We start from the raw sequence: 23,560 nt of genomic DNA on the forward strand, positions 1-23,560 counted from the left end.
CGCAGTGGAAGTTCTGGAAAATGGATAATGTGGCCGTGTATATAAAATTAAAACATAAAGTAGCCGGAACAACCTGTCTCTCGAAGGAGGTCAAGCCTTGGAATCATTGCTTTAGCGGCCCGACATCATCAACTAATCTGCGGAAAACAGCGGCGCTATTGTTGTTATGGACAAGGCCGAATATTTCATTGAAGGTTTCTGACAATTGGAAGATAAACGTTTTTACTCCAAACTGACTAGCGGTTTTAAGAGCGGTAAGCAATTTTCAAATGAAAATCAGCAATCAGAATCTGTGCTTAATAAGCAAAACATGTCTCAGGATATTTTTCAAGCAATGAAGCCTATTAGACCAGTTCCCGGGTGATTATAGTTTCTCTCGAAAATTCACAAACTCAACCATCCCAGCCGCCCAAATGGGTCAAGTAACGCTACATTCACTGAAAATATTTCCACCGTCCCTGACGTGCTCTTCAAGCACATTATATCAACTATTTCGGCCTACATTAAAGACACAAGTCGTTTACTCAGGGTAGTGTTCAACCTAGAAATTCCGGAGGAAAGCTTCTAAGTCACAATCGACGTAACTTACTTGTGCACGCGTATCCCCCACTCAAACGTCATACGCGCGGCTGTCGATGCGTACCTAAGGACGGACCGACCGGTGCACCTGGATGAGGAAACCCTCTTCACTATTCTTAACCTAGTGCTTACTCACAATAGCTTTGAATTTGAGGGAAGGCACTACTTCAAGTTAATGATTCGACGATGTAAACAAAGATGACACCGACCTTCCGCGGTTTGTAAAAAGGAAGTAATTACGCTTTGAAATCCTACCGCAGTTTATAATAAGGGAGTAATTACTCATTGAAATCCATCCATGCGCTACAAAGGAGAGCTGTAGAGCTTTCTCAGAAACTGCCCCTCCAAGGCGGTGGTTTCAACACTAGTATTCGCACTCATTCCAGTAAGGCAGATGCTTGTAAGCTCTGTCTAAGCAGAGTTCCGGAAATTGTGCGTTTTTGAGTGCCCACAGATTATCTAGCTCACATTCGTCTCTAAAATTGTACTATGCAAGTAATCTAGGTGTACTGAATCTCAATTTACTTGAAGATATATAGGGAGCCCTAATTTCGAGATAAAAATAGGGCTTCAGAGTTAGCTGACGGTAAAGCTTTAAGCCAGCTAGCAATGTTCGAAAGCGTTTTTGTTCGTATCCCTGTGAACCTTTTGAAATCGGAGTGGAACTCTTGAAACATGCAACCTTGCCGATTAAGCATTCTATAAGCTACCCTTAACGCATACGGCCGAACAAACGTCTCACACAATACTACTCAGTCGACTTGACTTTCACGGTTCGCGTGTCTTGCACCTCACCTCTTGGCCGCCTGTTTTTCTTGCTTGTATGCGAGATGATACCTGCGCCGGCAGACATAGCGTCATCCAAAATATGCAAGCATGAGTGGAAGCGCAAATAAAAACAGCTGGCCGGATAGTTTCAGCTTGCCTAACAATTTGGTGTGTCGGTAGCTGAGTTGTCAGTGCGATCACTCTTTCTTTAACACTGTAGTCGTTATCCTGTGTTCTATTGGAAGTTGGAACGTACAAGAGCCGTCGTGTATATGGTTTCTGCAATTACTAGTTTTCTGCCTCCTCTTGTGACTGCCAGTTCCTTTCCCCAAGACAAGATGACGGTCTCTCTAATGCAGACGGGGTAATTACTCGAGGCACCTCGCATACTTGCCTATTTGTATCAGCAGCGCGCAACAAAATAAGGAAAAAGATAGAACAAAGCGCTGAACGTTCAAATTTATTTTAAAAAACACTGGAACGGGCCCTCATATACACCCGTCGTGAAAAGGCCACCAGGAGAATAATAAAAGTAAGGTGACAGTAAGGACGCGCTATGTAACTGGTTGTCAGAAGTTTCTTCAGGAAATTCAAATATACATCATAGCTAAAAATCACTAGACAATCGATTCCACGTCGCACAGCACACATGTAAAAAAGAAGCAAAAGGATGAAAAAACATGGTGAGGGAGCAAGCGTGACAAATGGAAAAAGGGAAAATAAGGTTGACGCCGCAATGATATTAGAGCAACTGCAGGGCGAGAAAAATTGTGAAAATATTGGCGGAATGGGGGATGAGCGCCCACAATTAACACGGCTAGATAGAAAAAGTGGGAGAATCAACGTTGCCTCACAAAACCGGAGGAAGTCAGATAAAGGCAGAGAGGAAAATGATTTCGTTTTTAGATAGTGAGATGGAAAGGATATTGACGCAACCATCCCTAAGGTCTGAGATGAAGGCGGTTTCAACAATTTCACGCGTCAGTTGGGTCTTATGTTTGTACAGGATGGTTTGGTTTTTAAAATTGGGGAATGCATTTGTTCTTTCTGTCACAGTGCCGGCCGTGGAAAGGCAGATTTCTCAGTAGCGCACCAAATAAGTCGTTCTTATGTTCCATTAGCCTTTCATTTAAACATATTTCTGTTTGGCCTATGTATGCCTTACCGTAATCTAGATGAATGGACTACACTATGCCCTGCTCCCAAGCCACAAAAGGGTCTCGGTGCGTAATTGTATAGCCACGTTTCATTTTCGGTTTGTTTACCCTGTTGCACAGACTCGAGAGGTTCATTGGGGCTGAAAAGAGAGCGTTTACACCAGCCAAATTGTTTTACCAGTTTTATTCAGGTTATGAGATATTTGGTGCAGGTACGCAGAACGGCAACCCTTTTGTTCAGCTAACGCGTTGCTCACATTTTTCATCACTTTCACTGCTACAGACACAAGGAGAGATTGTGGATAACCTGATTACGTCCTCCTAAACACTTGAATATTAAATCTATACTGAAACTGGTGTTCACACGATTTTGTAAACACGTTTTTAAAGGTTGTCTTCACGATGTTCCTTTCTACCAGGTTTGAGTTGGCTGACTCGTAAGAGGGAGGATAGGCTTATTGGCTCTAGTTGAAATAACCAGCAAACGTGCTTTTTTTCCCGAAAAACACCTTCAGCTCTAGAAACTGCACCGCATCTCCTTCTGGGAATTCATGGGTTACGATAAGAGGTGATAAAGTATTCGAGAAAGCATGGATAACTTGAGATGCTTCTGTTCGAAATACCTCAATTTCATAATCAACGAGAATCAAGAAGACGTGAACATATCGGAAAGTTTTCAGGATGCCTGAATTCTGGATTTGGTTCTTCAATAATCCTTCGTGCATGGCTAGGAAACGGTCGCTCCAAATTGGAAAGAGGCATGATGCAATGCATATGCCTTGCTTCTGAGTGAAGCTCGGATCATTTCACTCAGTACTGTCCATTTAGATAGACCGATAGCAAGTCGAAGAAACCATCTGCAGATATGCCACACTCATTTTGGAAGGCCACTACACCGGGATTATCGATGACATCATGAACACATTTTATGAGGGCATCCTGAGGAATGGAATAAAATAGGTATTTTATATCAATAGAGAAGCCATTGAACATTTTTGTTGTGTGGTCGTGCAACAACATTACGATTTCTTCAGTATTTTCAGGAAAGAAACGTTGACCGGAAGCCGCTTGTGGTTGTCTGGATAAACCTGGTGACTTCCTTTTGTCAGTTCAACTTTTCAGACAGCATAAAAACCAAAGAGCATCCAATTGTATGCGTTTTAGCGGAAAAAAACGAAAAGAAAAATCATTTCCGTGCAGCCAGCCTCTCTTTCTTGTTTTGCTTGTATTGTACCTGTAAGGTTGTCTAAATTCAACCGTTGGCATATTTGTTTACCTTTTTTTCTTCGGACTTTATGCATCTTACAAAATTTGCCTGAACTGGTTCCGCGGCCTTAGAGAAAAAACGCGCTTTGGAAGGACCGCAAACAGTGGCCATTTTCTTCGTTAGATACGAGACAGTCTTAATAATTGGGAACCCAGGCCATTGAGTTCTACAACGCGTGAAAAAGTCCACTCCTTCCACTATGCAACGGTCCGCATCCGTCACTAGGGCGGATGGTTTTTTTTAATTTGCGCTGTGCGTCATGGAATTCATTCTCTAGTAGTTTGTAGCGATGGCGTATCTTTTGATTTCTTGTCAAAAAAATAACGTGTGATTAACACTTCGATAGCGATTTCTCACTATCACGCCACTTTGATTATTCCCCTGGTGACCTTTTCCCGGTGTATGTATATAAGTGCAGATTTCGGTTTTCTTGAAATAAAGTTGAAATTTGATATGTTATCCTATCTCTTTCTTTTTTTTCCTGATCATGTGCGCGCTGCTGACAAAAATGGATAGCACCCAGCTTGTTCGGCGGATTGTGTTATTCAAATACTTGCCTATTGGCCGTGTGGCAGGGGGGTTGGTGCGTCTGCTTGAATGGGGTGTGAGCACTTGGGTGGGATGTTACAGGCACTTGGTTGACGCGACTGACGAGCACAGTCGTTGCGGTCACGATGGTTCTTTGGTCATCATCCTTCAACGCAATTGTTTTTAACCGTTAATTTATACCCACCACCAAAATATGTCCGTGCACTGCGCTTCAAGGAAGGTGCGCTGTGCAGTATAGCTATGGAGCTTGAACGGTAAAGCCGGCGGTGGTGTTTATCTTGAAGAGATCGATTACGATAACTTGGAAATCCCTTTGGTGGAGCCCGGTCATAAGTGCGCTGTACTCTTGTAAATAAAGCGCATTTTGCAAACGAGGTCATCCAGATATCCGGCCCCCGTCTTCTTTAGGAAATTCTTCAAGATTCTGAGTTCTCTTTCTACCAGCTCATTGAACTCTAGGGCACAGTCATTTGTGAATACCTAATACAATTAGTTTTCTTAATGATGCGAAAGTCAATACCGGTAAAAGTGCGAACGAAGCAATGAACTGCCAGCAACGAAAAACGTGCAATTGCAGCCACATGCAGGCTACAAAAACAGCTCCGTTTCAGGTGCAATATATATAATGTAGTGACTGTAATAGGAAGAGAGAAGGAATGTTTTCAATGTGCGCGCTTTTCGCAGTGAGAGCCTGTCAGTTGCTTTAGCGTTTCTTTTTTATTTGAGGTGAGACATCCAGCCAACTCCTGTTTTTACTTGTTTATCCACCCGAAAAGAGCGTGTTATCATTTCTCTCATAAAACTGCGCACGCCTAGACATGTTTGTTTTTATTTCAAACCTGAAACCATGAAAACACGTCATTCATCTGCTTGAAGATTTCCAGTGGCGTGGCTTCCGGGCAGAGTTTGTAACAGAAACGCGCAAAAATGAATGGGCAGTTTAGAAAGCCCAGAGGAGAAGCACAGATCTGTAAAATATGTTATACAAAACGAAGGTTCAGTAAAACAATTCCGAGAACGATGCGGGGGTCGAAGCTTCTAATCTTTACCAAATCCTTCACTCCTTCACTGCAAATCGCAAGTTAAAAAGAAATGAGATTCCAGATATTGCTGTCAATTGCAATATATAGACCGCTAAGCTTAGAGCGGTATGCGATATCAAAAAGCTGTATTTTTTAATACGTGATTCATGAGAGCTTCACAGAACGCTGAATCCTCATCATCTGTTCCGGAGCTGCTTGATCCGTTAGGACTCGAAGCAGTGACTGCAGACGCAGTCTCTACTGCGGCGCCATAAATCCAGCTATCTGTGCAATCAGGGAATATTATCATAAAACGAGGTAGCGAAAACTGCCAAGTGAGGTCATTTTGATCCAACAGTTCGTAGCGCTGTTTCGCACATTGCCTGCCCCATTTGTTTTTACTTCTGGGATGCGTCGTGTCCAAAGTTATTTATCGCTTTCTAAGAAGATTAGAAAAGCAGGCGCATTTTTACTGTGGAGACATCTGAAACTCATTCGGATAGTGAATGCCGTGAACGATAAAGGAGACTGATTGAGAGCTGTATTGGATCAAGGACGGAAGAATGTTTGCAAAAGAGCAACCCAAGCACTGGACGGGCTGTAGTCTGTTCCACATTTTAAAAGTGAGATTGCCAGATAACAACTTTGACATCGAGTATTACGTACGGTAGGCAGGCACGTTTTATGGAGGCACCTATTTCTTATCTTTTTTTATCTGCAACAAAGTGGAAGGTAATGTGTAATGATCTCCCAGTCGAAAAAAACTACAGAAAATTTTCTGATGTTACGACAGAATTACTGTGCGGTTTTTGACGGGAAACCTGTTGTGACAACAGAACATTCTGTCGTAACATCAGAAATTTCTGTAGTTACAACAGAAAATGCTACAGAACTCCAGACAACAGAAATATACTACAGAAAAACTACAGAACTACAGAAAAGTACTACAGAACTACAGAAAAATGTGATGGTTACGACAGAACTACAGGAAATTTTGTCGTATTTTTGACAAAGTTCTGTAGTTTTTTTCGACTCTTCAAAACCGCTGTTAGCAGTCGAGATTGTTTTTTAATGCTTCTGCTTTTTTTGCAGGCATCCTTTCATCTACGATACCAGCTCAGAGCAGTTCGACATGCTGTTGGTTACGCCTGTACGAACAAATAACGTTAGTGTCTTCAATGTGCCTTGTTTAATATTTACTCGCAAGTTTCGTTTTTTTCCTATCTTTGCCCTAGTTTTTCCTCTCCAAGTGCAATCAAGAAACACTAATTAGGCTTAGAAAATTTACTTTCGGTGTGGTACAAGGTCGACACAAAATGTCGGACGAACAGAACAGTAGTCAAATAGAAAATGGCAGAGGTAAAATTTGGCGACAGCAGGAGTGCAAAGTAGGTCAGGAAACAGACGCCAGTTAATGAGATTTTAACCTAAATCAAGGACAATATACGAGCAACGGTGGGGTATCTAATGCGAAGGCAAGGAGACCAGTGGTCACTAAGAGTGGCAGTATTCCTAGAGAAGGCAAGCGTTGTAGGGAGCGGCAGAAGGCTAAGAGGGCCGATAAAATCGGGAGGTTTGCGAGGAATATTTGGGGCAGCTGGCAAAGCACAGATATAATTTTCTAGATATAGGAGAGGCATTTTTTCTTACACTGCAGCTGTAAGGGCAGGTCATGACAATAACGGCTTACAGCCCTCAATTCGAGCAATACAGAACGCCGTCTTCGTATTCAGATGAAACTAATTGATTGCAACTATAAATATTACATTTTACAATTGGTAGCGCAACTCCAATTTTTTTTCCCCGTACTTCTCAAAGCCTGTGTAATTTACAGCGTACAACATTTTTGAATTCGGTGCATTAGTGTTTTTTTTTGAAGACATTTGAACGGCGCGTGTAGTTTTAATGGTAGCAGTATGGTGTGAAGAAGAAAACACCGAGAGTCGTTCTTACATGTGGAGCGAACGACTTCATGCTTTTTGTACGCCACCGCAGGAGTATTTCTCTCTCAACCTCTGTCTTCGCGCTTTCTTCGGGGTAAATATGTCGGCTTTACAGTGTGGTTCTGTTATTGAAGAACTCTTCTTTAACATACAGCCGAAAGATGCCATGCTTCAGTTCACCCTGTACTATGTTTTTCTTGCACATGGATTCCGATCACTAAGGCGGGATTGTGGTAACAAAAGCTTGGTCAGGTGATGAGTGGAACAGGAATATAAAACAAAGAACCATTTTATCGCATGTCGGAATTTTGAAGAATCAAGCTCTACGTATATGGTCTGACTGATGGCGTGAGCAATACCTATAATTTGATAAGTCAGTATATTGGATCGTCTTTCATCGCTGCATCAAAATTATTGCTGAATTCTAGTGCGGCAACGGGTAGTATACGTATAACCGAGGCTTTTATGGAAGCGGTTTGTTATCATCCTTAAAATATCAGGCCTGATGTTCGATAAAAGTTTTCAAAAATATTGCTAACACATTTTAGACACAAAAAAGGCCGCATTTATGATGAGCAATTGAGGTAATCGAGCGACATTTAGGCTCGTTAGCTGTGTGTATCCGCCGCGAATGCAGTGCATGCTTGCAGCTAATGACTGGCGCAAAATATCTATATATTTAAATATTTAGCTGGTGTGTAATACAGGCAGGTAAAAAAATTCAGTTTCCCTACCAATGAGAATTAATTTCTTCAAAAACTACAGCGACAAATTTGCTATCAATATTTAACGTAAATGTAAGCGCATATATACGAGAGATTGCGCTTGAGGTTCGCCTACATCTTGAGACCAGAAAAGCATTTAATAAATAAAACCAGAAAGATGAAGATTTTATACAAGAAAGTATATTCGGGCTTTCGACTTCCACTATTGCAGTAACTGGTGAACATGCAGCATTCTTTACACTAGTCGCAAAGAGGGCAGAAGCGCTTCGCGGAAAAATGCTTCCCGTTGTGGATTTAATATAAAGTGACGTTGACTTTGGCACAAAACATGACGCGTTTGTTGCCGACGGCCTTGAGCCGGAGGATCCTTTTTCCCTGCAGAGAGCACCCAATGAGATGAATAAAAACGAGTCAGTCGAAACGATATCATGATAGAAGAGATTTTACAGTTTAACAATTTATTCAGTGTTGAGCCTATTCCTGCAGTATAGATGTAGGCATGCACATGGACAGCAAACACATACATGTATTTCTCGTGGCCCGCATGTTGGATTAAAAGTTACTGCACCGTCCTATCAGCTGATTCTGTTTCTCAAGACGCGAATCGGCAGTCTTGAATAAATATTACTGCAGAGGCCAATGTTTCCTTTTTCAACCCCTGTCATTTGTTCTGCGATGCCGACCCACAGTCGCGACATGGAACAATTTCATTAACTGAATATTTTGCTTATTATCTTTATATTTTTCAGACCTAGATATAGTAGCCATCAGTTATTGCTGGAACCTAAAAAGCTGTTCTTCAGGTTTAAATAGACCGCGGCTGAGCAATGCGGTTGCCTTGACCGCGACCTACATGGCCTGCTCGCCGCGTTGCTCGCCTTTCACTGGCGGGCTTATGTTAGCCCCAATAAACATTTTGCCACCGAAGTCCTCGCTCGGTTTCCCGAGTTCTTGGTCGCCACTACTTCGTGCTACTATATGATAAAACGTTCAAGCAAGGCAATTTTCTGAATAGAATGATCCACAGAGCCTTCTGCCTTAACGTTTTTCTATTACCTCGTCTAGTGCAGTGAGCAAATATCTTATGCAGGTCGTGGTTAAAAAATTGAGTTAAATCTCGTTAGACCAAAATGTTTAACTTTGCGTTTTAGAAAATAGTTCGTGAAAATGAATGGATTTGTACATAGGCACTCGTGTTATTACGCAGCTCAGTGCCAAAATCATTGAAAGCAAATGTGCCGTCAGCATCCTTTTTTGGAAGCTGATAAAGTAGTGGTTAAAGGTTTTAGGGCATGACATTTTGAGCATTCATTCAAACACTCAATAGTTCTTTCGATATAAACCATGTGCACAAGTAAGGAGATGATTTCACAAGTACAAATGTGCCACTCGCGAACTGCAAGCTGCAGACGCCGCACATCCGCGCGCAATGCGTCACATAGACAACTCACCGGATTCACAAAGTCCGGCTCGGGGAGGTCCATAGTCCAGGCGTATGTGACATTCTCACTGAGAGGACACATAAGTAGACGGTGACAGAGGTTGTATTCTAGGTGAGGAAAAGGCATGATAATATCGGCCCATGAACTTATACCGGCGTCAAGGAATGCGTTGTCGGTGCTTTGGTCTGGAAAGATGGTAAAATGATACATGGACGATTTGCTCCGATTTGATGAACTTTACGTTGAGCGAAGCGCTGTGGGACAACATATTACTTTAATGGAGCATTTCCACGTTCAACTCCTATTTTAATGGACTAAACGTCTTTAAGCTATTCCGATGAGTGAACCTTCATGAACACTTAAAATGTTTACTGATATTGTCATCTGCGTGGGCGACCGGTGTCATACAATTGACGATATGTAAACTCGCAATAGCAGGGGAAAATATGCGCTACATCACAGTGGTGGTCTTACCATTTCCCTGCTCATTATGAGTCTGTATTTACAACATTTGTTTACTGCACCGTATGGTTATCTCCACGTAAATGATCATGCTGTGCCGGCGGATAAAGCGTTCAAGGGCTGATGTCGTCCTAAATTCCAAGTTTCTACCTTATAAGATTAGTCAACTATATATATATATATATATATATATATATATATATATATATATATATATATATATATATATATATATATATATATATATATATATATATATATATATATTGTGAGCCCTCCACTGATCTTCTTTCATTTGTACATACCATGATCTTCGTCTTCCTCTCGTACATACCATCATCATCGTCCCGCGGCGCCGGCTCCGGCGCGCGCTTGGGTTTTTCTCCATCAGATTAAACGCTGACACGGCATATACCTTGCCTTGCCTTCACGACCTTGCCGTCTGGACCTGGCCTTCTTTCAATATATATATATATATATATATATATATATATATATATATATATATATATATATATATATATATATATATATATATATATATATATATATATATATATATATATATATATATATATATATATATATATAATTGTCTTTTTATTTCTCCGCGTATATAACTTCTACTGACAATAAAGTTTGACGATATTTGGAAATCGAGTCAGTGTCCCGAAGGAATGTTAAGGAATTACAGGGAGCCCAGCTCCGAAATTATGTTTTCACCTTGGTAAACAATACATTGCAGAGAACTGAGTGCATTACTGCTTTCTTGAGGGAAGTGAGCAGTTCCTCATTTACGTGTTGTGATTTTGGCAGGACATAAGCAAACGGTATACGTAACTCTATGCAGGCACCACATAAAAAGTTCGACGGAGATATGCCAGGCTAGCTTAGTGCATCGTATAGACCCTTTTGTAGCCAGAAGTACCATTCAGCTATGATATCCAAAATGTTTTGGGCGAAATTTTCTGCCTGCATTGAAAGTAATCAAAGGAGTCCAGCCTGCGATTTATTTCACAATAAAACTTATATGACTGCTTAAACTGTTTCCGCGCCACCACTCGAGTATCATAAAATAATGAGGGCTCACTTCATCTTTCGTGATTGTGATAGGCTGCGTACCACCTGTATCTAAAGTAACTAGGCAACAGTGTTAGTTACTAACGTGTATTGCTGAGCCCTGAGCAGGAGGAGGAAAAACTTTCATAGTTTTTTTCTTCCTGAGCGGAGCCCTTTGTCCATGGACCCCATTTGCAGGCGGCGCTGTGCGGGCTGCGCTGGTCTTTTGATTCAGACGGGAAGGGCTTAGAAGTCGAGGGCAAATGTTTTCCTTTGACATATTTATAACATGAACAGTGCAAATAAGTGGTCCGCTGCGATGCTACCAACAAAGAAAGAACTGTTGCCTGGTTATTTTGAAAGGGATGCCACATCCGCGCTATTCATTTTATTTCGATATACTTAGTTCTCGGGCTAGTTGCAAAGCGAGGTACCTAAAAGTCTACAAAACTTACCTGAGGTAAGCGTAAAGGTAATTTTGATGGTTGAGTTACGGTTGAGGAAGCAGCTGTCATAGTTGCAAGACTGGATTCGCAGTGAGAGGTCCTTAACAGGACAACCTGCAGGAAAACAAATTTACTAGAGAGAACATGGTCGTACTTAAGTTAATAAAAACGAGGATTTTTCATGGAATTATGTCAATGTGTTTGAAGAATTAGAGAAGCTTGTTTGGTAATTTATCCTAAAGAAACTTGTTCCTTCCGTTACATAATTAACATGACAGCGTTTTAGCGTTCAACCAGTTCTTTGGGATATTTTATACAGCACCTACCAGGAAATAAATAAGAACAAGAAATGAAGGACGATCTATAGTGAGTCATGTGCCAATCAACCCAGAAGCATTTAAGGCTTCATTTCAATTCCAGCTCGAGGCTCGATTTTCAAGGTAAAGTGGGCTTCAGAAAAAGATAGTATGAATCCTTAAGTGGGGAGCTATGGGTATCACACTGTGAAATATTTGGAGCCGCTTGATAGGTAGGTAGATGGGTTTATTGAAAGGGAAGGCAGAGAGGTCGTTCGGAATGAGTGAAATCTGGCCTGTACTCTGCGCTGGGGAAGGGGAAGACTAGACTAAAGAGGATCATGACGGGTGACGATGTAGGAGAACTGGCAAGGCAACTTGCTTTACAAGAGCGAGACAAGTCCGCTGCCGCTCAAAATAAGGCAAAGAGGCAAAGAGTCCGCACTGCATGGAAACCCTTCCCCTTGTTCCGCCAAGCACCCAGAAGCAACCCCTCCGACATGGCCCCTTGTCCAAATGCTTTAAGAAAACGGCTAGCACTTTTCGTTCTTGCGCATACTTTGGGTACACAAATAATATATGGTCCATAGTCTCGGGGATGCCACAAGTTGAACACACCGGAGAGTCCACCTGTCTAATAAAATACAAGTATCTGCGTGTGAAAGCCACGTTTGAACGAACGTTATTGAGTAGGTATGCATAATGGCAAGGAATTTCACGCGGAACATAAAAAATGTCAGTGTTTGATCGAGTCTTCTTAGACGGATATGTCGGGCGTCTGGCTGGGCCCAGAAGGCTGCCGTAGCATTCTTCCTACAGTTCGTAAGAACACACGTGGTATCCACTCATTAAAAAGGCACAGCTCTTTGGAGGCCATTGCTGAGGGTAACGTTTTCTTCAGCACCAGCCTGTTCATTTCCGTTGAGTGTGCAGTGGGCAGGGGTCCATTGAAACCTTATCCTGTGACCTGGATTTGGAGCCGCTTGAAGAAAGAAGAGGCCAGTATGCTATAGCATAACGTTCTGGACCCAGTAAGCACTGGTAAAAGTTTGCTCAAGGCGGCAATATGCAAAGCATGGCGGGAAAGAACACGCATGTAAGGAATATACACGAAAGGCTGCCAGCGCAGGCGGTATGTTTCCCTGCGGCGAAGGCGTAGTTGTTCAATGCTGAGACGAGCAAAGCTGATCTGTTGCTACTGCTGTGGGCTCGAAACCTACTCAAGGTCAGAAAGGGCTTCATTTTGTCGCAACAAAGTTCTAGTTCCTATTTGGCGGAAACTCGGGTGTTTTCAGCGTGGCAAAAGCCATGGGCATGGCTCCGCCATGCTAGTAGGCGGCATGGCCGAGCACTGATTAATTGGAGAGGAGGAGGGGTTTTGTAACATCACCAGATCGCCTACCATGATAGGAGTGCCCTAATTCGACATTGCTTTAATACAAAAATCTAAAGCACCTGAATTATCCTGAGTCACACTTGTTAATGGTAGGCTACGCTGGCCCGTGAGCACTACTTGGTTAAGGCGGAGGTTCAGATCGGTATCTGGTCGCATGTTTTGCGAGCTTAGGACTGTACGATAACGAGTGTGCGGGATAAAGCAATGTTAAAAATAAAGCGATTAGCAATGTTCATGTATGGGAGCAACAATGACCAAGGGGAGTTTCCAGCACTTAAAGGTGTGGCTGTTTTAGATAGCGCTCCGAATTTGCATTCCTTTGGCCTCCACTATTGGCTGTCAACTAGCACGTACCAGAGGTGACGGACTAGACAAGCATATTGGCGTAATCGGTTAATGAGAAATATAGTGTTGTAGCACTAAATGCCGCAAATATTTGTCAACTTTCGTTTTAGCTTAGAGAAATCAGGAAGGCAGAGACAGAAGCAGCTGCCGGTTTCAGGCAGGTACGGCTCAAATGCATGCATCCATTTTAATCCGAGCTGGCGGTATGTAAATAAGATAACATTAGCTCATTTTTGTGAGGCAGAAAGTCTGCTGTTGACGTCCATCTGTCACTTAAGTCTTATTGGCTTCGAGGCTTAAGGCGTTGTCACCCAATGAACACCAGCCCTGGGAGAGTATAAAAGGAGGCGTACAAAAGACAGCGTGACATCACCGAGATTGCAAGTGCGCTGGTCGTAGACCAGGGCCAAGCGCTGTTGCGGGCTCGGCGCAGCAGGAAGCTTCACATTGTTGCATTCAAACTTGCCCGAACAGCTCCGCGTATTAGTTTGCATTGTAGTCAGGGCCTATGTCACGTTTTTCTGCGTATGTGAACTTCACGAAAACAGGATCACCATGAGGCGACGGGCAGTGTCGAAGCTGAAGTAGGCTTAGCAATCTTCAGATTTCAATGCAGTCGCACTATCAACATGTAATGCAAATAAGTGTCCCCGCATGCATTTACTTTACAATGGTTTTTCCTCGTATCATAAAACAAAAGAGATTAATAATTTCAGTAATGACCTTTTGATGATTCACAGCATTCTTCGTACTTGACGTCTGCATGCCCGCCCAGGGCCAGTCCCAAGAAGAGTAAGATAGCAACCAAGGGAGCCATGCTGGGCAACGAATATCTGTATTATATACCACCGACAGGATGAGCACAGAGCAACAGTGCGGTATTCCTAATTCGCAATATGCTTCAGAATAGCCCAGTTGTCGAGAGAATCGAATGCAATGTCTGTCATTATCTTGTACGCAACTCACCATGCCTCATTGTGCTCTATCACTTTCTTATCGTCTCTCGGCAGCGGGATCGGCGGGAAGGCTGCGATAAGCAAATTATTTTTAATGCCGGTTGAAGAAGTAAAAAACGCATATGGAGGGCGCATATGGGTAGGATTAGGGTTACTCAATTGCGTTCAAACGACATGCCGAAATTATGTTGTGTTCATCTAAAAAAAACACACGCATTGTCTATAAGAGTTTAAAGGTGCAGCAAAAGGGAATAGTGCGATATGTTCGTTCTTCAAATAAAGCCCGTTACGTGTTGTGCGGATGACATAAATGATATTGAATATTTGTGGAGCTAGACGTTTTTTCGATATTTATTGCCTCGGGGATTCAGTACGGTATGCGATGAAGGATGAATAAATGATGAAATGAATGGAAAAAGGTTGGCGGACTTTATATGAAGTTCAGGAGTGAGCGATGATGAGGTTCCTGCGTCCAAGCGATATATGAGGCAGGATTGGTTGCTGAAAGGCCAGCTATCGTCAGGTGCCGGATTCGTGTTAGTGTCCCTCATAACGTTTTTTCTCATAACGAAAGAATTATGCACAGTGAAAATGAATCTAACGGTTTGAGAGAATGTATCTCGTCACAGAATCGCAATTAGTTAGTCTCATGATTGTTCATTGAGATGGACTGGACGCTATTTTCCAAGGGATTTCAACGTGCCTATTAATGTCTTTTCCGCTGTGGTTCATAGTTCCATTGAGCACATGTTCTTTTTAAAGCTTACCAGGTCCGACTATTTTCAGTTTTTCGCAGTATTTCTAAGTGAAGGTTCGTGGCTGCCAGCATGACAAGTATGAACTCTTCTAGGGTCTCTTCAGCACCTTCCCATGAACAATCTCGTGCGCCATTTTGTGCGTCGTGCTCGTGCCCTCCGAATTCAGGCACACAGATATAAGTTGTTACAATGAACATTTTTCCTATTTCGTGGCATGCGTTCGTCACAGCCATATAAATAGATGGATTCAAAGTAAATGTCAGAACACCCACCTAATATGCATAGCAGCATGCACCTTAGTAAGCGTATGCTGCAATGTGGTTAGCTTAGCGCTTGTAATGTTTCTTTTTGTACACGCATGGATGATATACAGTATGCGCGATTGTTGCAAATAAATATTATTGCAGCTTCTGTTTAGTATGTTTTGCAGTACTTATGCGACACCTCCGAGCCCCTTCCCCTTCAAGTCTATTTACTTTGAGATTAAAGTTTCTGTGCTACTGTGCTACCACCGATTTAAAATCACTGCAAGAAAAGAGGCAGCAGCACTTCCTAAACTTTGCCTTAGCAGCTTCGAGTGCCGCTGGACTCTTTGCGCACCAATTCCCAATCTCATTATTTTCGCGTTTCATTTTGAGCCTTCGGAACAGGCCTGGTGCGAGCGCTCTTGCCACGCCACTGTTCGCTTCTTCGTCAACGTCTTCCGTAGCACTACCCGAGGCCACCGAACGATCGTAACAATCGCAGACATTAGAGGCTCTCAGCAAGGATGCAACGTAACTATGCCAGTTAGACACGATTGACTGCACATATTGTACCTGTACACCTAATCTTCAGTTAAACATATAGGCGGCCTCTATCAAAGAAAATCTATAGCATACGGTTTTTGTATGCGGTCTCCTTGCGCCAAAAAGTGGTGCCATTTATTTGCTTATTTCATCTTCCACTATCATGTTCGAACTCTTTTCAAAATTGCTCCGATCTTTAAATTCTTTTTGTTTGAAGCAGCTGGTTATTTATCGGGCCCCTTTTGTCTGTTCTCTAGTTCTTTCCATAAATGGTAAAGTAGTGCACCTGACGGCAATATGTGACGTTCTTTTTGGCTATAGTTGACATTTTTGGTACTATTTTGTTCTCCTCCCAAACGTTTACGGAGGTTTGTTGAATGTTTCGGTCTGGAAGTGCTCCATTGTGCTCGCATTTTCAGTGCAGTGAGAGTAACTTTATGTATGAGCGCCATAAAAATGTATTCGGTGCAACACATAGATTATACCACTGCAAGAATGCATGCATCCGCACGAGGAACACTGGCACTAAAGAAACGTCTCTCACTGTTCCCTCTGCTTTCGTTCTAGCTGCTTTACGACATTACATGAAATATTTGCAAATAACAAAACACTTGGTAATATTAACATGCAAGAGCATCTCCCTATATGTACGCGGAGAGCACGTATCTTTTATTAGCGAAAGGCAGAAAAATGCGTCAATCTCACCTTGAATCGAACACAATTACGGGCTGCTTATCGTGAGTACAGTGTATGCAGCTGCATATCAACTACGTTCTGATAACACTTTCCATGCTACGAGCCGGCAGCCAACTTACGCCCACGTGTCTGCCCCTCCGGTATATTACGTCAGCCGTTCATCAAAAATAATCACAATGATCCCTCGCCAGAAGAATGAGGACTATGGACGATATATCATACTAACCGAAGATCGAGGGAACAGAGCTGTGGCACAGCGCTACGGGCGCTCAGAGACATTTTTGAATTGCTTGATGGCTCCGGTGCTTATTACGATCATTTTCATTCAGCACTTGATATTTTCATGCGAGCTAGATTCTTGCTAACAGAATGGCACTTTTCATCTAAAACGTATGAAGGTTGCCTCCGGTACTAGCTTGTGCTTTGCCTGCGCGGTCGAAAAATTGATACTGTGTAAGAATACTTCGGAGAGTAACAAGAGCTGCTTTAGCAACACCTTTTGTCTAGCTTTCTTTGATATGTACTGTAATCACGCTGAGTACTAAAACATGATGGCCTTTGACATATTTCGTTGGTTGCGTAAGTTGTTTAAAGATAGTTGCCCTTAAGCTCGGAATACTGCGAGCTTTTACTCTTTACAAGTGCAAGCCAACATCTTTCGGAAACTTTGAAAGACTGATCCTGAACAGAAATTTGAATCAGTTGCTCGATGTTTATGAAGTTGGCCATCGAAATGATGTTTGTAAGAATTCAGCTTTAGCCTAATTAGCCCCGAGGGGGTTTAGGCTGAGTTCCAGGGTAAGCAGGGCAGCGTCGTTTCAGATGACATAGGCCCCTGCCTGCGGACTCTCTTTCTTATTGGAATGAAATATGTTGTGCGTTCTAAAACTGTAAATCATGAAACGACAAATGAAGTATCGAGAAAAAATATGTCATGATAAGATTCAAACAGACAACAGCTGGCAGCCTGAAAAAAAGCGGGCTCTCTGCCAGCTTCATCAATCTTGTTTCTGAGGTAATTTTCAGAAAAGAGAATCCCAATGGCGGCTAACCCTATGGCTTTTTCCCTAAATATGCAGCCGAAACAGAACTAATATGTACACAGTTGCATAAACCTCAGGCGTTTCATAAAAGTTAAATTTTCAAATATTTCGATTCGAGACAGCTGCAATTTCATACTTATATATCTACAGCAATAGTTAAATTGCAATGAATAGGAAAAAAAATATTTTTGACATATACCCCAAACATTTTTAAGTGTCTTTTTTTTTATTTCTTTATGGTTCCATTATCTCAAAGGCGCTGTGGAGCTCTGTCTTCTATGGATTCTCCTTATCGAGCCGGTTGGCAAAAATATCTGAAAATATGCTTGGAACCCTGAGCAGTATTTTCAGAACAAAATATATTTGTTCCTTCTGGCTACTACATTATTAATCAAATCAAAACAAGGTGCAGTTTTAAGATGTCCTCTTCAAGTAACCAAATTATTTACGGCAGCGTGAGCAGTTCTGTTGTTTCGTAGAGTGAATGCCTGACTGCGTGCTGTAACAAGAACACATCCCCAAAAGGCCCAAGCCACCACAAACACTGAAACACTCGCCTTATTTTGTCTAGAACAGGAGTTGGAAAGCAAGTGTTTATGGGATTATGTCTCATACGTGTTAGTCTTATTTAAGCTACAGCTGAGCACACATTATCATGATGCTCCCCTTGGAACAGTCGGTGCTAAAGAAGCTAGCTCAAACAATTTTGCATTCCGGAGTGGGCTGATGGGTTACATATTTCTCGTGCGCCTTATTGTGTGCCCTTTAAACTAACAGAAGTTTTGCAGAGCACTAACTCTTATTAGAAATTCCGTCAGTTTCTCGACATCGGTGTCCGTAGCGTCACATGTCTTGATTGTCAGGTGGTCAAGTGGGAGGAAGGAACTGCACTCACCCCACTTGCGTGAAAGAAAGCAGGGGAGATGGAAGGTAGAAGAAGGATAGTGGGCAGGTAGGCGACGGAGGTTCTAGTGGCTTGGCCCTCTGATTTCGCTGCACGGGCAGTTTTCTTCAAAAGCCGCGGGAAGAGGGGGGGGGGGGGGGGGGGTCAGAAGCTTACCATGTTCTGGCACCGAGACTTCTAGGAGGTGTGTACATGAAAGAGGGTCCATAAACTCCCTTGCACCATTTAGGGGCAAATCTAATCTCAAAATGCTGTTTGCGTCGACGTTGTTGACTTAGTTGTGCAGCTTCCAAACAGCGAGTCGAAATAGACGTACAGGCTAACAGCCACTGCTGTGAGCAGTATTTGCAAAAGAGTTCACCTCAGGGTGTCATTGCAGTCCCAGCGAAGTCCGGATAAACTTTGATTGTGTGACTTTAAAAGAAAAAACAAACTAAATTCGGCGGAAACATTTACTGCCATGCCACAGCTAAGGGTCAGACATTCGCATTCCACACTAGCATAACCGCCCTGCGAGTTTTCCTCCTTCGAAAGAGTAGATACCGCAACATGGATTGTAAATGTCTTTTCTAGTTGTATGTGCGTGGTATGACCTTGTAACAAGCGAACACTCCCCGGAGAATTCACATTATGACGTATTCATGTAGAGAATATCAACATGAACACTATGTGCTACCGTAACGTAGCTTCATAGAAAACGCGATTTTAATAAAAGAAAGCAATGCAGAGAACTGGTACTCTGAACGGAACTTCAGGACTTAGTTTAAAAAGCTGATATCCCACGGTGAACAGAGACAAACATCTCCATGTTCATTTTGTCACTATCAGGGCGAAGCAATTTTATAGACTTGTGGAAGGCAGACCGAGGGAGTCAGTTTTCAGGTAGCGGGGTATAGAGTACTTGCGAAGATTTATTTTGTCTGAACTCTGTGGAATCATTAAAATAAAGTTGTTCCGGGTACGCGCCAGCTTATCCTATTCTGATCTTAGTCTTGGCGCAGACGCTCACTCCTTTGTCTCCCTTAATAATGAACTGCCCGGTGCTTTTCATCTGCAAGGAGAGAGAAAAAATAAAAATAAAATAAATTGCAATTTGGATGGAGAATGTAGCCTTGTTTTGGTGTAGACATATTTAGGGCGTGTTATAAAGGCAGTACTGTGGCGTCCGTAATATTTTATTCCGCTCTACGCCACCTCAACGAATATTGAATATAGCCAACACATTCTTCCTTATTATGCAATGTCTGTCATGTCTTTGTACAGCACGGGCTCAAAATACACGTGCTTCGTACAAGATACCGGCACAAGGGTAATCTCTGCATGTGCCTTCAAGATAGAATGGATTCTAGCATAAAGAGAAATGGGTTGTCTCTGCACAACATTGGAAAAAGCTGCCACCACGTCCCGAGTCGAGTAAACAGCGTTATCATCGTCGACAGATAAGCAATGCATACTGCACGATAAAGGCTCCTTTTCTGTGTTGTGTAACTGCCGCTGACGCACTTCAAACGTACCCATTGTATTCTGATATTTTTAGCCTTACAAGTCGGTATTACCTTGTGACGCTCGCCGCTGCATTTTGCCTTTAATGGGGTGTATTTTATTGATCACTGAGAGCACTGTTTATTATTAGTCTCATCAGATGCCCTTTCCAAATTCGTATGAACAATTTCGTATGAACAATGCTTATTTAAAATATTGAATTAGCATTTGATCTGTGTTTTTGATTCCTGACCCTCCTGACAATACATCATTCTTACATCTCAAACCTCGTTACCGCTTCTTTTTACTTTGTGCCTCCAGTGTTTTTTCAAGTAACCAGAACGCGTGCGGATATAGGATAGCAGGCAACGCTACTGATGCCACACAGAGCCATTTTAAAGTGCGGCTCTTAGGCGCCCGTCCCTGGTTCGAGCAACATCGCCGTCGGCACAAACAGTGGACATCTATGGTAGCCCAGTTGGCCACCCTACTTCCAGAGAAAACTGTGATAGGGTGTCCTAGGGTTGCCATATGACAGTTAGCTCTGGTGACCCGGAGTCGCAAGATTCTTCTTGGTACTGCTGCGGCACTCAAAGTGGGCAGTTAGCTTCGCTGAAAAGCCTAATGGCGAAGGCGTTTTCTCCTCCTTTTTTTATACTGCCACAATGCGTATTTGTGTACCTGTTATATGTCGATTTCTTTCTTTCCTTGGATTTTGTTGTAGGCGACATCGGAATTTCAATACTTCAAGAATTTCAAGGAATCGCACGATTTGCAATGAACAGGTAGATGTAAATTCCGATTGTTTTTTAGAGAGCGCTCATGTTCTGCAGCCCTATCGTTGACACATCACCCAGTTTGCCCGATGTATACCAGTCCTCACGTTAAATCGTGCGATTTCAAGACACTATAAGAACCAAACTTCCAAGAAATTAAAATTTTATGCAGGACCAGGGATAATCTTGCCGTGAGCTGCAAGAAGCCTCGTATATAAAAAGACTTGGTTCAAAATGTATTAGTGAATTATCTTTCTCACTGTATAGTTGTGAAGGTCGACTGTTAAACGTTCTTAGTAGGGTAGAGCTAAATTTGCTATGCATATGTTGCTGGCTTTGTGCGAGTATTTGTATGTCGAAGAAGTTTGTATGTGGTGTTCCGAAAAAAACGTTTGAGTCAGCACCTGTCCTCTATGTCTATTTGTGCCTATTTGTGAGTGTCTTTTTGTTGCTCTATGAACCTTTCCTTTATGTGACTATGCACCAAATAGCCAAGCAATTACTCTTAATTTGAAACTTCTAGCGTTTGCGTGAAACAGCAAAAGAAATATTTGAAATGAGCGACCCCTCCGACCAGTGCTGGGAATCGGGTAAGTTGTCGAAACCGCTCTCATGCTATATACACGTGAAGTGAAGAGCTCAACTCACAGGAGGCACAAACCAGGGCACGTCCGCCACTATGGTTCCACTGTAGGTTCTGCCTTTCACAACAGGGCACTGGATCGTGCTTTTGCACAGGTCACTCTCTAGACCGGGGATCGGCATCATAATGGAGAACATTTCGAATTTGGCGTCCAGCGTCACCGTATCGGAATCTTGATCTGCGAAGAGGAACGAAAAAGACAGACACCTTTAGCACAGACTGTCCAGTTTCGGGACGACGAAAGCAAACTACTCAGCCATTCAAGTGAACTTCCTTCTGAAAGTTGACGAACGCTGGCAGGATAATTGTTCTCTTGTATATTGCAGCAGCTCCTTACTTTCCCCTGCAACTTTTAGGCTGCTTGATGAGAATGCGGCATTAATAAGGAAATCGCGAACCAATGGCCGATAATTAATGAAGTGTCCCTTCCTGCCATAGCGCTTTATACACGAGCTTATACTGTTAAATTCTGGCGTTTGCGAGATCGATTACGGCAGGGATTTTTAAGCAGTCAGAAAAATTGATCACGTGTGAGGAGTACAGAAGTGGTGCTGGTAGGCCTCATCATTTGGCGGCCATCCACATATTATTGAACAGTTCGTTCCCACCGAATTGTTTCACTGATGTGATTGCAATAGTTTGTTCACACCATTCAGAAAGAAACAATTCCGCTTCCGGTAGGCAACACAAAAATAAGACAGCTCTAACCTACCGGCTGTAATGACATCCATATTATAATCTTCATTGCGTATTCTCTCGCTGTAACTATTTTTGTAGTGCGCAATGGTACCACTTTTAGACACGAGAATACAGAAATTGACGAGGAATGCACTTGATCATACTGCTCTAAGAGAGGGAGTTTCTTTGTTCTACCTGTTTTTAAAATGATACCTTTGGTCATCTTCAACGCCTACATTAAGTCGGAAAAGTTCTGGGCATAACCTTTTCTTACGAAAACATTTAGTCTGTGAGGCGGGTGATACCTGAAATAAATGTGAAATAGATCTTCATTGTCTCGCCACGCTTGATGACGCAGGGGTCAGAATCACACGGCTCGATTTGGCCCGAAATGATTTTGGCCTTGCTACCTGCAAGCAAAAAACCAGGTGCTTTTAGACGACTTTGAACATGCAGATAAATAATTCAACATCATAACCAATATGATTTAGCGGTTTGGAAACGAATGAGCGCGGTTGAGATTGGTTCCAGATGTTTTCAATCTGTATTTTTCCATACTTCTCGCTTAATGTTCTGAAGGGCGGGTATTATAAACTGGCATGAAAGGATATGCTCGTAAAGCTTGTTAGAAGGACAAAAGGTTAGCTTGCTGTCTTTAATACCTAGATTTTTAGGCCTAAAGGCGTTCCTAGTCCTTCGTCTGCCGTAAGTACATCCCTCTACTGAAACACCAAATAATGTGTGGAAATATTTGCAAAGGCTCCTCTCTAAAACGTGGGCCATAAAAAATTAATGAGGTTCTAAAATATCTGTGGTTCTCTTTACCACACACTGCACACCAAGAAAAGCATAATGAATAGCATAATCAATTAGTTCGTTTTGAATGAGCCCTTCGTGGAAAATGGGCACAAGTTCAGTAATACGGTTGTTCTGCTTACCACAGTCCTCATACGTGAAGTTGCTACGTTGTCCCATGGCGAAGCCACAGAAAGCGACGGCAGTGACAAAGCGAAGCATCTTGCTCGGGATTTTCAAAAATGGTCCTGTCGGGGGTCTACAGCAACGCAGTAAATCGTAATCGCGTGTGTAAGTGCCACCGCAGTCAATGCCTTAAATATGTCACGTCTGCCTGCTCCGTGCAAATGATTACAATCCCTGCAAATAAATAATAAGTGCTTTCGTCACGAGCTTTTGCCGTAGAAATATCAGTATATAAGTGAGCCGGATACAGTTGCTCAAGATATAATGCCGGACGTACAAAAAGTCGCTCAGGCATCAACGCAAGCAGGATTTTATTCGCGCTTTTTCCCCTGGTTTATCTGATACGCGGTCAATTAACAAGAAACCACTTGACGTGATGGACGCCACGCCTTTCACTCG

At 42.5% G+C, this 23,560-nt stretch overlaps 2 protein-coding genes across 2 annotated transcripts; both read right to left on the reverse strand.

Moving 5' to 3' along the window:
• Positions 1 to 8,168: 8,168 nt before the first annotated feature.
• On the reverse strand, positions 8,169 to 14,387 carry LOC146188646 (mite group 2 allergen-like Ixo r 2). Its single transcript, XM_084603161.1, has 4 exons — positions 14,180 to 14,387; positions 11,429 to 11,533; positions 9,462 to 9,637; positions 8,169 to 8,385 (listed from the first exon to the last, which is right to left on the reverse strand). Exons 1-4 carry the CDS (start codon positions 14,271 to 14,273, stop codon positions 8,305 to 8,307), a joined length of 456 nt encoding a protein of 151 aa, XP_084459287.1. The 5' UTR covers positions 14,274 to 14,387; the 3' UTR covers positions 8,169 to 8,304.
• Positions 14,388 to 19,495: 5,108 nt separating this feature from the next.
• Positions 19,496 to 23,326, reverse strand: LOC146188647 (mite group 2 allergen-like Ixo r 2). Its single transcript, XM_084603163.1, has 4 exons — positions 23,119 to 23,326; positions 22,486 to 22,590; positions 21,508 to 21,680; positions 19,496 to 19,652 (listed from the first exon to the last, which is right to left on the reverse strand). The coding sequence occupies exons 1-4, from the start codon at positions 23,195 to 23,197 to the stop codon at positions 19,572 to 19,574; spliced, it is 438 nt and encodes a 145-aa protein (XP_084459289.1). The 5' UTR covers positions 23,198 to 23,326; the 3' UTR covers positions 19,496 to 19,571.
• Between the last annotated feature and the right edge of the window lie 234 nt (positions 23,327 to 23,560).

Source organism: Amblyomma maculatum, chromosome 5 (genome assembly GCF_055883805.1).
Source record: "Amblyomma maculatum isolate TAMU_Amacu chromosome 5, ASM5588380v1, whole genome shotgun sequence".
Taxonomy (NCBI): Eukaryota; Metazoa; Arthropoda; class Arachnida; order Ixodida; family Ixodidae; genus Amblyomma; species Amblyomma maculatum.